Source organism: Arachis ipaensis, chromosome B3 (genome assembly GCF_059453495.1).
Source record: "Arachis ipaensis isolate K30076 ecotype BB chromosome B3, ASM5945349v1, whole genome shotgun sequence".
NCBI classification, from domain to species: Eukaryota; Viridiplantae; Streptophyta; class Magnoliopsida; order Fabales; family Fabaceae; genus Arachis; species Arachis ipaensis.
In genome coordinates this window covers 119,798,075-119,814,443 of record NC_142438.1, presented here as the reverse complement: position 1 = coordinate 119,814,443, position 16,369 = coordinate 119,798,075, and the positions used below count along the sequence as shown (strand labels likewise).

At 35.6% G+C, this 16,369-nt stretch overlaps 1 protein-coding gene across 4 annotated transcripts; it reads right to left on the bottom strand.

Annotated features, from left to right (window-relative positions):
* Positions 1-938: 938 nt before the first annotated feature.
* LOC148572247 (putative serine/threonine-protein kinase At1g54610) lies at positions 939-3,614 on the bottom strand. 4 transcript variants are annotated; one of them, XM_088509326.1, is made up of 7 exons: positions 3,197-3,613; positions 2,841-3,125; positions 2,454-2,771; positions 2,160-2,387; positions 1,979-2,079; positions 1,787-1,889; positions 939-1,690 (listed from the first exon to the last, which is right to left on the bottom strand). In XM_088509326.1, the coding sequence occupies exons 1-7, from the start codon at positions 3,377-3,379 to the stop codon at positions 1,661-1,663; spliced, it is 1,248 nt and encodes a 415-aa protein (XP_088365452.1). In that variant the 5' UTR covers positions 3,380-3,613; the 3' UTR covers positions 939-1,660. The 4 variants fall into 4 exon arrangements, with proteins under 4 accessions (XP_088365452.1, XP_088365448.1, XP_088365449.1 ...); XM_088509322.1 differs by having other exon boundaries at positions 939-1,513; positions 3,197-3,612; XM_088509324.1 differs by having other exon boundaries at positions 1,370-1,660; positions 3,197-3,614.
* Positions 3,615-16,369: the final 12,755 nt, after the last annotated feature.

Here is a 16,369-nt window from a genome sequence, read left to right as displayed (position 1 = left end):
TTTATTGAAAGTATTTGTTGAACGATTTTTAATAAATAAAAAAAATTTTACTAATTTTTTTCTAAAACTGAAAATGTATTAACATTATAAAGACTCAATATTAAATAAATGATAAAAAAAACAAGTCAATAACACTTTATTTTTAATACGATCATACCGTAACGAGAAATTAGGTCCTTACTGCAATCACTTTGTAGTAGGGTTTGAAGGACTATTTGGGATATTCCCCACATAAAGGTAGGCTGTTTTATCAAGGGATGCAATTTATTTCAAGAAGATTCCATAAAGTAAAGAAAACTAACGAAACTTAGTAGGAACCTTGAAAGGACTATAAAACATTAGGAAAACATTATCATCATCATCAGAAAAAGGAAACCCCATCAAGTCTAAATTTCAATTTAAAGAAGCAAATTCTACATGATTCGCCATACCATACAATGACTTATGTACTATAAAAGACGTGTCAACAATAATACTCAAATAGGAGTGCTAGGGATCAGCAACTTTTGGTATTTGTAGCCATCAAATAGTTATCAATGATGATTTTAATGGTGTGAGATTGGTGTGAGATTTCATCCAATGATTCACTTTTCCTTGCTAGTTACATGCTGGCCAAAATTTAGAAAAATTATTGGTCTCCTAGACTTTTTCATACTGAAATTCATTCAAAAAATAGCCACACCCCTGAAGAAAGAGTCAGAGAGAGAGAGAGAACAGCGGTGTTATGATCATCAACTACCAGCTGGCGCAACATCTTTTCAACTAGCAGCCAACTTTACCTACTTTCATATAATGTCGTGTACTTGGAAGTGGACCATCTCGTATTAGAAAATTGATGCTGGTAGTAGTACTCCATAGACCAGAAACATGAAGACAAATTTGAGATTAAGTTATAGTCTAATTTATAGGTATATGAAAAGATGGTAAACATAAAATACGAAAGCAATATTATTTTCTTTTATTTTTAAATTTTTCAAACATGTACACTTCTAAGGTCATGAACATGAAGATAATGTAACCATTTGGGAATGTGCTCGAGAACACTGTACAGAAGTGGGATTTGGCCCTATAGATTTACAGATATATACAACAAACACTTTTATGTCAAATGAAGTACCAAAAATTGGACCAACAGGAAAAAGAACAAGAACAAATACCACTAAGCAATGGTAAAATCCATAGTAATTGATTAATTCCTTCTAAATAATAAATCAGATGAAAGGCCAACAATTGTTGGCTTGAATGCACGCATAAATTTCCAAGATGACACCATCTTCGAATCTGCTTTGTTTGACGTCCTTCCTTTGGAATTAGGCCTAGGCCTAGCAGCAGCAGCAATACTAGTTCCATGAGTTCTTGAAGTTTTTGAGCCAAAGGAAGTGTCACTGGCACCAAATAAAACAGTTCCTCTGTTTGATGCATTCAATGGATATCCAACAGCTTCATCCTGATGAGGAGGTGGGAATTTCTCACTCTTGCTTTTGGCATTTGCATTTGTCACAACTCTCCACCTCTGACATTCGGTTAGAAATTTAAAACAATTGTGGTGATGATGAAGAATCTAGCTCTCAAGTTGTAGATATCAATATAATTCATTCACAACATATTTGTCTCCGAATTGTGAAAATGACTTGGTATGGTGAAGGGTTAGTCCAAGAATCTATGATAGTGATAGAATTGAGTGCATGAACTTCAGTTTGTTGAAGATATTGCAAGGAAATCAAACTCAATTAGGTATAACAGAGTTAGGAGAAACAGATAAACATAAAGAAAATATCTGACATACATCTAAATTTGTTTGGCTCTCTGGAATGGCCAAAGCGCACTCACGCGCTCTAACTCTTGTCGCAGCATCAACTGCAACAGCTTTTCCGCTTAGAGCTTTCTGCCTAAGAACCAAAATCAAATAAACAAAAACAAGATCAACAAGAGATTATCGCTGTATAAGTTATCAAAAATAACAACAGAATAAGAGAACCTTGTTGCTTCTTTGACTCTTAGCTTTACATCGAGTTCTTTGCAGGGAGGATACATTGGTAAACTTGATGGTTCACAAGCATAGGGCTCAGTGTTAAAGAACTGTAGACAAAGATGTTGATTTTAAGTAAATAATCATCACATGTCTAAATAGAGTGAAAGTGAAGGCTAATTTAATTAACTTGACTATTTAGAGCTGCAGAGGTAGTGCCGCGATGATCGGGATCTATTGCAAGAAGAGTATCAATTAGAGGTAATGAAGAAGATGGGAAATCCTTGAAAGTTTGCAGGATGCATCTTTTATATTGGTGGTGTGGCTTATAGAGTGTAGCATTTTGCAATCTATATTTCTTCCAGTAATCCTCTGATGGAGAGCCGCATAACTTGAATATTTTGTGCAGTTGCTCAACCTAGATAGATCAAGTTAAAACTATTTAGGCGAGTGAGTGAAAGGAGCAATAAATATGAATACACACCTCTGTTCGGGCAGGCATGATAGGCTTTCCGGCAAGTAGCTCCGCAAAGATGCATCCGGCACTCCAGAGGTCGATACCAACACCATAGAAGGTAGCTCCAAGAAGAAGCTCCGGCGGACGATACCAAAGAGTGACGACTCGGTTGGTCATGGGACGGGTTTGTTTGGAATCATAGAAAGCGGCGAGTCCAAAATCAGCAATTTTAAGGATTCCTTGATTGTCAATAAGCAGATTGGAACCCTTTATATCACGGTGTAATACACCTCTGCTGTGGCAATGCTCAAGCCCACATAGTAATTGCTTCATATAGCATTTAATCTGTCATAATACACAAGTCAGCCTTTCTATATTTAATCTGTCAGAAGCACTGAATTTGAGGTACCTGACCTGAGGCTGAGTGAAGTTGAGACCATGGCCAGCAACAAGGCCAGCAAGATCATGGTCCATGTACTCAAACACCAAGTAGATACTGGAACAGATCCTTGAAGTAACCAAGCCTTCAAGTTTCACAACATTCGGGTGATCAAGCTTCTTCAGGACAAGAATCTCTCTGGCCATGAACTTCACACTCTCTCCTTCTAAGTCATCAAATCTCACCTTCTTCAAAGCCACTATCTTTCCACTCACTAGGTCTCTCGCTTTGTACACATTGCTATAAGTCCCTTGCCCAATCTACAAGTGGAGAACACCATAAAATAAACATTCACTAAAAATAAAAAGTGAAGGTTCCAAGTTAACAGAACCTTAGCAAGCTTTTCGAAGGTGTTGGCGCGGCGAGGAGTCCAGTCTCGGATGGCGTCGCCGACAACCTCCATCAACCACGGCGGCCAACCCTGTTGGGTCGGAATGTGGCCGCGAACATTGCTGGCCGGAGGCGCAGCGGGATTTGGTAGGGATCGCGCCGGCTTTGGGAGCGCGCAGCCCATCCGTCAGAGGCGGGAGTGGATGGCGGAAGCAGAGTATCCGAAAAACACGGAGTTAGAAAACTATAGTTGTAGAAGCAAATAACTAACTAACTGACTAAGCAGATAAGGAAAGCACTCATAGCTCGTCATAAATCAGGCATGGGTTTTCGTTCAAATGACGGAATTGCCACTGATCTATGTCTCTGAAATCTCAATTCTCAAACTGCTGTCAGTGAAATGCAGCTCTGTGTCTGCCTAATTGCCTATCATTATTTTATACTGATTGTTGAAATGATTTAAGCTCTATCAATGATAATTAAATTCTAGCTTCACTAAGTTAACTACTTCTATAATTTTGTATATTGATACGGTCCAATTCTCAAATCTAAAATAACTAGAGTGAGAATCGCATAATAGGCAGATAGAGGTAAATTAATTATATTATATAATATATTTTATTATTGTATAAAAATTTATTAGATAATATATAAACTAATTTGTTAAATTTAAATATTTTATACTAAAAATATTTTGTAAAATATTTATTTTATAATTTTATATAATTATTTAACTAAAATGTAATACAAATTAGTTGGATTTAATTGCTAAAAATATTTGTATATCTAATAATTTTGTATAATTTATTATTTTAGAAATTTAAATTCATTTACTAAAAAAAGTAAGAAACATAGAATTTTTATATTAGAATTATACAAATGTATATATTTATTTGTTATTTTTATTATTTGCAAGTAATTAAAAAAGTTAGAAAATAATAAATTAGAATAAAAATACAAAAAAGTAACATAAAATTATAAATTAATTTTATAATAATGATATATTTTAATACGACTGATAAAAAGATATTGTGTCAAATTTAAACTTGTTTAAAAGAGCTTTCAATAATTTTTATGAGAGATTAAAAAATAAAGTAATAGTAGTAAGTATCAATGCAACATGCTTTATAAATAGACCAAATAGTATAGTAACATAGAAAAATGTTTGTGCTTCAAATAGTACAAATGACGAAAGTAAATTTTTTCTCTGAATAAATCCATTAACCATTATCGTTGAAACTGATAAATGATCACCAGAAGAGGAAGATCTAGTGACGAGGAGCACAAAAAAAGTCAAGAAGAATGGAGAAGATCAAGAAGAAGAACATATGGAGATCACACAAGAAGGAGAAAAGTCAGAGTCTGTTAAAGAGTCTAAAAACTTGCTGGAGAATGTTGTTACCCTTGTCAATGGTGCATCCGAAGGTACCAAGCTTTCTTACAAGGATAGGCTGATGAACGATGGGCTTAGAAAGCTGCATCCTTATGAAATTATTACCGAGATGGTCACAGAAGACTACATCTCTGATGAGGATCTGATGGAACATATGGAGGAGCCACAGGCTCCTTTCAATCCAAATCCTGTTATAGAGGTGTCTTTGGAGGAATATGATGAATAGTGCAGGCCGTTGAAGCAAGCACTCATTGTTAAGCCCTTAGGGAAGAGTCTGAATTTATAGACTATGGAACGGTGGATAAACAGGAGATGGACAAAGAAGGAAGAAGTTCGAATGATGGATCTTGTCGGAGGGTACTTCCTAGTGAGATTTTCTAGCCAAGAGGATTATTCACATGTTCTGTTTGAGGGTCTCTGGTGCGCGAAATTAGACTTCGCACAACTGAACCAATAAGTGCACTGGGTCATCTAAGTAATACTTGAGTGAGTCAGGGTCGATCCCACGAGGATTGTGATTTGAAGCAAGCTAAGTTTATCTTGTAGATCTTAGTCAGGCGGATAGAAAAGTTGGTTGATTGTTTAAAGCGCATAAAAGGAAAATAAATAAAACGTTACTCAGTTGATGGTGAAAGCAATGATAAGAAGATGGTTAAGGCTTGGAGATGCTTTGTTCTTCTGGATTAATCCGGTCTTACTGTCTTCTTCAACTGTGAATGATTTCTTCTATGGCAGGCTGTATATGATCAACGCCTTTCTTGAGAGGTCGCTAATGCTCCTCTAGATCTGAACCCCAGGGTTAGTGCGGATCCAGTCTGATTGAGGGTGAAGCTCCTGCAGTCTATTCTCCTTAGTGATCCTACTCAAAACACCACAGACAAGGTCGAATCTTTCGGATCGAATGCTGCGCCTTTGGTTCTAGCCTTTACCACAAAGACTCTAATCTCCCCATATCTCAGCTAAACTGGTGTCTCGAGAACTCTCCAACGAAGTCGTGAATTAACCGTCTAAGAAATGTATAATCAAGCTAGTAGTTCATCATTGCCCGATGAAAGACTCACTCTGAACCCATGTAGAATGAGATAAACTTATGCCAGTTCAACACATTCATATTGATGAAGAATGAAGATACATCTTAGAATAGAGAATCAACACGAATTTATTAATCTATAAAACTCAGCAGAGCTCCTCCTCTCAACCTAAGAGGTTTAGAAACTCATACTGATAGAAAATACAATGTAAAAACGTGTAAAGTCTTAGGTCTGTGTTTGAATCCATTAAAGAATAAAAGTTCTCAAATAAATACTAGACTAATGACTAAGGATTATATAAGAAGGGTAAAATAGTCTTTTAGTGCTAAAATCCACTTCCGGGGCTCACTTGGTGAGTGTTTGGGTTGAGCTTGATTGAGATCCACGTGCTAGGAGACCTCTAGGGCATTGAACGCTGGCTAGGGGGTCCTTTATGTGCATTGGATGCTGGTCTCCTCCTTGTGGGCGCTAGACGCCAAAATAGGGCAGGAGGCTGGCATTGAACGCTAGTTTTCGGCCTTCAATTCTGAAGCAAAATATGGACTATTATACATTGCTATAAATCTCTGGATGTTAGCTTTCCATATCCATTGAGAAAGCTCTATTTGGAATTCTGTAGCTCTAGAAAAGCTCTTCGAGTGCAAGGAGGTCAAATCCTGACAGCATCTGCAGTGCTTTCTCTGCCTTTGAATCAGACTTTTGCTTCAGCTCTTCAATTTCAGCCAGAAAATACCTGAAATTGCATAAAAACACACAAACTCAAAGTAGAATCCAAAAATGTAAATTTTGCACTAAAATCTATGAAAACTTAAATAAAACACACTAAAAACTATATGAAAATGATGGCAAAAAGCGTATAAAATATCCGCTCATCAGTCTCTGAATGATCGCTTATCATTTCCTCTTGGTTCAAGGGTGACGGCCTTTGTTCATACCCCAAGAGAGTGAGGTTAAAAAAGTTACTGTTTGGATCAAGATTTCCAATCTCCCAGCCGAATTATATAATAGATATTTCTTATGGAAGGTTGGAAAATCTATTGGAACCATGCACAAAGTGGATGAACACACGTCTATTTACTCAAGAGGTAAATTTGCACATATTTGCATGGAAATTGACTTAAGCAAAAAGTTGGTGCCATTTTCCTCAGCTTTGGGGAAAGAATTCAGGCTAGAATACGAATGTCTTCATCTAATATGTTTCAATTGTGGTAGATACGGACATAAATATGATGGATGTCCGGAGAAGATGAAAAAAACAAAGAACAGACAATAATCTCAAGTAGTTACTGAAGAACAGAACCTCCAGAAGGGGAAAATGCCGCTGTGGTCCAAGGCCAGCCAGCATCAGTGAATACAGGGAATCATGTTAGAAAAGATCTTATTGCAACGGAAAATCCAGCGGTAATGGAAGTAGCCGTTGGTACAGTTAAGAAAAGTCACAAGTATCAATCTGGGGAGAAAATATCATATTTAACTGTTGTAAATGAGGAAAGTTTATATGGTCCCTCGATGGTTATCAAAAAGTCCCAAAGAAAAAATAGGCAAGAATCAGGGAGTAATTATGGAGATATAAAAAAAAAGGAAGTTCTAATAATAGGTTTGATGCTCTTCAAAATGATAAAGAAGCTCTAGAGAGAGAAGATAAAAAAAAGAAAAAGAAAAGTACCAGGAAAGTTAGTCCAAGCAAATGCAGAAAAGAGAGATAAATGCCAAAGCAAGTCAACAAATTGACAAGCTGATTAAACAGAATCGAAATCATAAAGGAGGCCAAAATGTCAACCTTTCTAACCGAAACACACAAGAAAAAAGCCCAGAGATAAAAAAAAAACCTAATGAAGCACAACTGAAATCGATAAGTACATCTCAGAACAAACAAAAGACAATTGTTATTGTTGAACCGAGTCAACCTTCTTAAGGAGAACAAAACAAAGAGAAGGATCAAATGCACCAGGAATATTGGAGGCAATTTAGCAGACTTTCAAAAGCAGTTTATTTAAGCCACAAAGAAGGATATTATATCCCTACTAATGGTACTAATGACCCTATCTTAGATGCTCACATAGCAAGGATTAGGGGAGGGAAAAATGTAGAGCAAAACAATGAGTATTATAAAGAGAACCCTCTAGAAACGAGTAACTATGGTAGAGAAGAACATAAGATGGCTATTGACCTTGATAGTATAGAAGAAACTGCTCCAAATGGGAATGTAGGAGATATCAAAGAGGAGCCTAAGGCTATGGAAGCCTAGAGGGGCCTCTTGTGCACCAAGGAGTTTCTTATCTCCGAGTAGACTTTTTCTTTTATATTAGTATCTATGAATATCTTATCTTGGAATTGTAGAGGAACCTTTTCTAAAGACTTCAAATCTATTTTAAATGATCTTATGTTTAGATATAAAACTAACTTTTGTATCTTGTTGGAAACTCATGTCTCGAGTACTAAGGATGAGGCTATTATTAGAAAATTGGAGTTTGACTTGTGGCGTATTAGTGATGATGAATGTTTTTGAGGTGGCATCTAGTGCCTCTGGAGGTCAAATTCATGAAACATAAAGCCACTCATCATTCACAAACAATTTGTTCGTATGGAAGTGCAGTGGAAAGATAATGATCTTTGGTTTTTATTGCTGTTTACACCAGTCCTAGGGTTGGAAACAGAAGAGAGCTTTCGATCAAGATAAAGGATTTAGCTAAGAATATTAATGGACTTTGGTGTTTAGGAGGAGATTTCAACTCCATTCTTTCTCTAAATGACACAGGGGTTCTTCTAATCTTTCTCTTTACACAATTACCTTTAATGATGTTTTACTTAATTGTGAGCTTAAGGATTTAGGATTTTCTAGACCTCCTTTTACTTGGCAAATGGGACTACAAAGAGAAGACTATATCGTTTTATTACTAATTTTAACTTTTTTGATATTTTTTCAGATGTTGGTCTCAAACATTTATCCAAATTAAAGTCCAATTATTTTTTCATTTTTCTTGATTTTCAATTAACTTAAAGGGAAGAAGGAATTAAGCCTTTTAAATTCATTGCTCTTTGGGTTTTGCATGAGAATTATAATAATATGGTTAAAAGTAGCTGGCTGGAGCAAAGTAGTTTGTTATAGAATATTAGCAACTTTGTCAACACAGCTAAGGCTTGGAACAAAGAAGTTTTTGGACATATTTTCAAGAAAAAACAGTGCATTCTCCTAAGGCTTGAAAGGATCAACAAAAAGAACTCTTTCAACAATAATTTCTTCTTGGATGAACTCCAAAAAGATTTGTGGAAAGAATATGAGATAATAGCAATTCAAGAAGAGACTTATTGGCAACAGATATCTAGATGTAATACTATTAAATTTGGTGATAAAAATTCAAAATATTTCCACTCAAAGATGAATAGAAGACGTAAGAGAAACAAAATCACAGCCTTAAAGAGTGAGGAAGGCGAATGGATGGACAATGTGGACACTTTTAAATTTTGGGGTGTTAATTTTTTTAAGAATCTCTATTGTTCAAAATCTTGTTATAATGACTTTGTTGTTTCTAATTAGTTTCCTAAGTTACAGGATATAAAGTATCAGGATATGGCTAAAGAGGTATCAAGCGAGGAGATTAAGGAGATCACACAGTGGCGGTTTGAGCCGGTGACAGCTTGAGCCGGTGACAACCCAAACATCGGCGGCGGTGGCAATGCAGCTTAACGGCGGCAGGAGCAGCTCCAACAGCTGCATGTAGCTCAGCGGCAACCTCCATCCACAACAACGGCAACCGCAGTGACAACTCCCTCATCGTCACTTCTCTCTTCCCGACAACAAGCTCAACAGCAGACTCACCCATGGCGGCGACAGACGTGGTGACTACAACAGTCGCGACAGGGGCGACGGAATGCAGCAGCTCAACGGTAATCCTCCCTCCTCCTCACTTTGCGTCACTGGCTCGCACCCCTCCCTTTTAGCATCTTCTTCCTCTTGGGTGATAACGATGGCGACACAACGACGCGGCTCCTCGGACTGCGACAGGCACAAATGGTGGCAATAGTGGCTGTACGCGATGCCTCCCTCTCACCTGCGAGCTCTCTCTCTCTCTCTCTCTCTCTCTCTCTCTCTCTCTCTCTCTCTCTCTCTCCTCGCATTTCATCTCTGTCTCTGTCTCTGTCTCTGTCTCTCTCTACAGCCGGCAATGACGACGGCGATGGTGGCACCCAGCCCTACCGGTGTCGTCCTTCTCCGTCCTCCCTCTCTTCTTCCCCCACGGTCCCCCTCTTCTCTCTTTCCCTCTCTTTTCTTTCTTCTTTTATTTTTCTTTTTGACAGTTGGGGATGGAGGTGTGGCGTCTAGGGTTTTTGGTGAAGCTGAGTGTATGTTGTGTTGCGTTTGGGTTAGAGTGATGTGATAGAAATTAGGGTTTGTGTACAGTAAGAATTTTAATAAAAATAAAAGGGTAGAGTAATAATTTAATACTAAATTAAATATAAAATAATTATCTTTTGAAATACCATTTAATTATCAACTTGTAATTTATTTTTAAATAAATACTAATTCAATGGAAATTGGAGATATTCAGATTAATTATCTTTTATTCATAAAATAAGGTTCGAAGTCTAAATATTTAAAATAAAACATATAAAATTCTCATAATTTTTCAGTTACTAAAGCTTTAAATTATAAATAAGAAAATACTCAATTACTATGAAAATTATATGAGTGCTAATTCATTTAAAATTCAAAACCTCATAACTTAAATTCTAAAAATCTGGGGTCTTACATCCTATTCCACTTATAAAAATTTTGTCATCGAAAATTAATACAAAATGAAAAAGATTTACATTAACTTCACTTTTGAATGCATTAGGAAAAAATCAAGAAGTCTCAGCATGCATATATATATATATATATATATATATATATATAGTTCTAAATACCAGGATATTCATATGGCATAAAGATACAAGGATAAAAGTGTGATGTGAAGCAGAAGCTATAAGATAGGCTTGATGCAAAAGATTATATGGTTCAAACATGCGATGGTAGTGTAATATGGCGAAAGGTTACAAAACAGGTTGGGATCACAACGACGGGTACAACGTTCGCACACTGATCTCGTACCAACTTTAGAACTTCAACCTGATGTATCTTCACCATTCCCAACCTTGCTTTATTGAACAACTCATCTGAGAGTTCTCAACCTCATATGTTACTTCGCAAACCTACTACTGGTCATAACCCTAACATCCACAAGTTATTTCGCGAGAATCAAAGCTCCACAACTTCTTGTGATATCGCGCACTTACAAACTTCACCATCCGCGTCCACCAACCATGTCCTAAAGAACTAACATATTGCTTGCTATGCCTAAAGGTCGTACGTGACACCAAAACAAATATCAAATTTACTCAGAAGGATACAATACCTTAGAAAAGATGGACAAGCAACAAGGATAGTGTTCACAAGAGTTTGAAAGAATTGTTGAAATCACAAGTAGTCTAGGATGTATAAGTAATGAAGAGTTCTGGAAAGAAAATCAATTGTCAACTTTAAGAATAACTCTTGAATTAAAAAAATTCGATAGGAACAATAAGATGAAAAACAATGCAATAGTTTGAAACGAATTCCAACTGAATTAGAGAAGTATGAGACTTATAGAAGAAGAATATCTAAAGTCAATAGTGATGCTTAGAAAGTTTAAAAGCATGATTAAAAAAAAACTTTTAATACATTGTATATAAAGAATGAAAAACTTAAAGAAAAATTATTTCACGTTTTGAAAGAAAAGGTATGCCACAGACATTTTGTAAAAGAGTGACAAAAGCATAAATGTGGCATTACTTTAATACAAATTCAAGTTGAAATATATTAGGAAAAGTTTGAAAAATGAAAATTAGTCTGGCTAAAAGCAAAAATATTTCTTCAAATATCTCGAAAGATGTTTAGGTGTATAATCAAATAAAAACATGTATTAAAACTACAATATGATTGGAAGATTAAGTTGCATTACGCCAAAACAATTTCCAAGTTAAAGATAGAATAGGTGAGGTTGGAAAGATGAAAATTAATTGAGTTAAGGACTAAAAATAATTTCTCGAAAATCTCAAAAGATACTTAGGCACTTAATCAAATAGAGGTATACAGTGAAATTGCGGCAAAGTTGGAAGGAAATCAAGTTTTTTTTCAGAAAGAGAAATCTAAAGTAAGATTTTTAAAGTACATAAAATTTCAAAATTCATATAAAAAAGTGCATGCAAAAGCTAAAGACAATTTTATCAAAATTTCAAATAGTTGTGGACATAATTAGGCAAGATAAGAATTGAGTAGAAATTTCTTCCAAGAAAATTTGATACAAGAACTTTAGAAGGAAATAAGTTCACATTTCAAGTAAGAAGCTTAAACTAAAGGAATTCGGATAGGATTCACAAAGCACATCAAATCAAACAAGTTTTCAGCTGATCCGAAGAAATACAAAGCTCGTAAGAAAAGACAACTCAATCAATAGCAAATCTTTAAAAATTTCAATGATAACTTTAATGCATTAAACAAGTTCAAAGTTACATCAAAGAGTACATACGTTAAGAAGAAGAGTTTAGACAAATAAAGGTATACATTCCAAAAATTTTAAACAAACATATGCAATTAAGATCAAACGAGAATGCATATGAACTAAAGAATAAGGCTAGAAGATAATCAAATTATTTTCCAAGAAATAAATCCCAAACAAGAGCTTCAAGACAAACCATAAAAAAAACAAGTCATATGACACCAGTAGAATTCAAGACACATAACTGAGTAACCTCGAGAAACAACTTCTAACATTTCCAAAACTCACGATATGTATTACCTATAACTCCTATATCGTCCATGATAATTTATTAGTATTCCCATATACATAAACCATTAGTGTTAAATTGGCCAAACTTAATACCGTGATGCATGCAATGATAGACTAACGATATTAATCAATAGACCGTCATGTACATAAAACTCTAGCTCTCGTCATCTGGACAAGACTTACAATATAACAGACACTCAGAGTATGCAATTGAAGCATAGTTAGTCTATTCCTCAGCCTCTACAAGAAAGACTGTTCTAATACCATAATATAACATCCTTACTATCAGAATGTCACATTTTCGATTGCGCCACTCCGATAGTAAAGATATTATGACAACTTCTATATACTTAATAATAAGATAGGACCCTTTAACTCAAAATCGGATAAACTTTTTATTTTACACACACACACACACACAAATAACTTATAAACATGACGTATCATTACAATTACGACTCCTATTCCTCTTTACAAAAATTAATAATAATAGTGAGGGAAAAAATAATAACTAAACTAATACAATAACATTGCATAAGCAAAATCGCAAAGGTCTCTTCATAAGCTTATTCTCCCGTTTCCTAAAAGATAAAGCTGTAAGGGGTGAGAACCTAACCACACGATCTCACCAGAGGAGTTTCAGAATTGTCATAAGAAGAAACGTATAAAGAAAACTGTTTTCAACTGCAGTGATCATCGCTCGTCTTGTGAATCTTTTTGAAAACCAATGGTTAATTATCCAAAAATCCAAATTCATATTTAAAGTTTATAAAATCCAATCAAACATAATATCCAAAAGGTTTCACTACATACCAAAGGACCATATTAACCAAACTTACCATTGATTCATCAAATCACGGCCTCCGGCCCAACATAACCAAATCACAACCTCCGGCCTAACACAAAACCAAATCACGGCCTCCGGCCCAACACAAAACTAAATTACCACTCAAACCACCAGAGTCCGAACTAATGAGTCACAATCACAAGTAATAAAGTTCAAACACAATTAAGAGCAATTACAACAAGTATGACAATTAGTAGTTAAACAGAAATATTCACATAGGCAAATCAAATACAATATGCACACCAAAAATTGTCATATAGATCCTGTCCTACTGGCCATGAGCTCATGCATCGGTTTTATTGTCAGAACCCGACATGAGTAAGCGAGATTGACCAACCGTCCTTACCCGTAGGTTCTACAAGCAAGCGGGATTCACTATCTGTCTTTGTCCAAAACATGCAAGCAAGATTAACCACCGTCCTTGCCTATTATATTAGTCCACAAGTAAGCGGGATTCACCATTGTCCTTATCGGGTACCTCAAACAAGAAGGATTAACCAACCGTCCATGTCTGGAACAAATCTCAATAATATTCACAATCAATAAGGCCCAAAATCCTAATCAAACTTAATTCATAATCATAATAAAAATTATAAGCCTTCATACTCATATTTATCAAGATTCAAAATCTTACTTAGACCACATTTACTTTCAATATATTAACAAAACCATAAAGAGTCTGGTTTTCCTTAACCAAGTTATTAAACTAGCTTCATTAATTCATTCTTTCAAATCCATTTGAAATTTTCAAGAGCATAACTCTTAAATCAGATTTGGTTAAATAAAACTCACTTTCAAATTCATTCTCAAGTTTAAGAACTTTCTAAAAGAGACTCAAAAATTATTTTCTTTTACTAGTCAACTCAAATGCTTTAATTTCACTAAAATTTTTAAAATCAACCTCAACTCCTTTTCAAACCCCAGAACCTTTTCTCAAGGACTCAAAAATCAATTATACTTAAATATCTATTTTTATTACTTTATTTTTCACTTAAAGTGCTACAAAATATAATTCTTTTCATAATTAACTAAACCAAAAATAAGTTTTCTCAAAAAGACTCAAAAATCATTAATTCAATTTTACTAAAATATTTATAAAAATTTTGATAGCACCTCCCTAAAATCTGAACTTTACCACCCTTAAAGGGTTCCTTCCAAACCAAAATTTTCAACTCTTTTCAACAGTTTCAAAACCAAATCATTTTCAAATATCAAGTTACTTCCAATATCAAATTATTTCTAACATCAAGCTAATTCTGATATCAAATCATTTCTAATATCAAATTATTTTCCAATATCAAATTATTTTTCAATGTCAAATTATTTCTAACATCAAACCAATTCCGATATCAAATCATTTTAAATATAAAAAAAAACAATTCAACAAAGTCATCCAACAAACCAAAATGCCCAGCCTTTTCAAACAGTTAATAAATCAATCAGGCAAACAATTACATCCATCCAAAGTAACTTAGTTCAATCCATATGACTCACATAATCACCAAATACATATTTTTGTATCAATATCAATTTATAATATATAATTCCGTAACATAAAATAAGTTTTAACAAAAACTTACCTCGAATAGTCAAGACTCGAAAGCTATAAAACTCATAAAAACGTTTTTTCTCCCGATCCACCACAACGGCAGCTGCAACCACAGCTCCATTCTACTTTCGCAACAATAGCAACTCCAAACGCGGCATGCAAGAACCGAAACTCAACCCTATGGTAATAACGCCACAAAAGCCTCAGTAACATATAACAGAACAACAACTAAAAGAATTTTCAGAGTAGAGATACTTACTGTACCAAAAAGGAATCAAGAACAGAGCAATCGTAGCTCTAACGGCTAACTTTGGCGAGCTCCAGCAGTGGCGGCTTGAGCTAGTTACAACCCAGATAGCAGCGACAGCGGCAGTGTAGCTCAACGGCGGCAGGAGTAGCTCCAACAGCCGCATGAAGCTTAGCGGCAACCTCCATCCACAACAACGGTAACCGCAGCGACAACACCTCCCACCATCACCTTCTCTCTTTTTGGTGACAAGCTCTAGCGGCGGACTCATCCATCGGCGACGACAGACGTGGCGGCGATGACAAACACGACACCAGTAACGGGATGCAGCAGCTTGATGCTGGCTAGGCAGAACGACGGCAATCCTCCTTCCTCTTTACTTCGCGTTACTGGCTCGCGCCCCTCCCTCTCAGTGTCTTCTTCCTCCTCGGCAGTAACGACGACGACACGATGGCACGGCTTCTCGGAATGCAACAGGCACAAACGGTGACGATGGTGGTTGTGCGTGACGCCTCCCTCTCATCCACGAGCTCTCTCTCTCTCTCTCTCTCTCTCTCTCTCTCTCTCTCTCTCTCTCTCTCTCTCTCTCTCTCTCTCCCTCCCTCCTTGTGTTTTGTCTTTGTCTCTTTCTCTCTCCACAACTGGTGATGACGACGGCAACAACGGCACCCAGCCCCTCCGGTGCCGTCCTTCTCCCTCCTCCCTCTCTTCTTCCCCCATGGTCTCCCCTCTTCTCTCTTTCCCTCTCTTTCCTTTCTTCTTTTGTTTTTCTTTTTGACTGTTGGGGATGGGGGTGTGGCAGCTAGGATTTTTTGTGAGGGTGATTAGGTGTTGTGTTGCGTTAGGGTTAGTGATGTGATAGAAATTAGGGTTTGTGTAGAGTAAGAATTTTAATAAAAATAAAAGGATGGAGTAATAATTTAAAATCAAATTAAATACAAAATAATTATTTTTTGAAATACCATTTAATTATCAACTTGTCGATTATTTTTAAATAAATACTAATTCAATAAAAATTGGAGATAATTTGATTAATTATCCTTTATTCATAAAATAAGGTCCAAAGTCTAAATATTCAAATTAAAGCATATAAAATTCTCATAGTTTTTCAACTATTAAAATTTTAAATTATAAATAAGAAAAATACTCAATTACTATGAAAAATACATGGGTGATAATCGATTTAAAACTCAAAATCTTATAACTTAATTTCTAAAAATCCAGGATCTTACAATCTTCACAAGGAATAAAGTGTTAGACTCTTGTGCTTTCCTTAAACCAAGTCCTCCTCTATGTTT

Bases quoted from the DNA above. Each gene is read 5' to 3' on its own strand.
- LOC148572247 (XM_088509322.1), bottom strand. From the start codon at position 3,379: ATGGGCTGCGCGCTCCCAAAGCCGGCGCGATCCCTACCAAATCCCGCT. The intron at 2,388-2,453 runs GTGTGTATTCAT...TGATCTATCTAG, and splicing joins TCATGCCTGCCCGAACAGAG to GTTGAGCAACTGCACAAAAT. The intron at 1,514-1,786 runs GTATGTCAGATA...ACCGAATGTCAG, and splicing joins AGAGCCAAACAAATTTAGAT to AGGTGGAGAGTTGTGACAAA.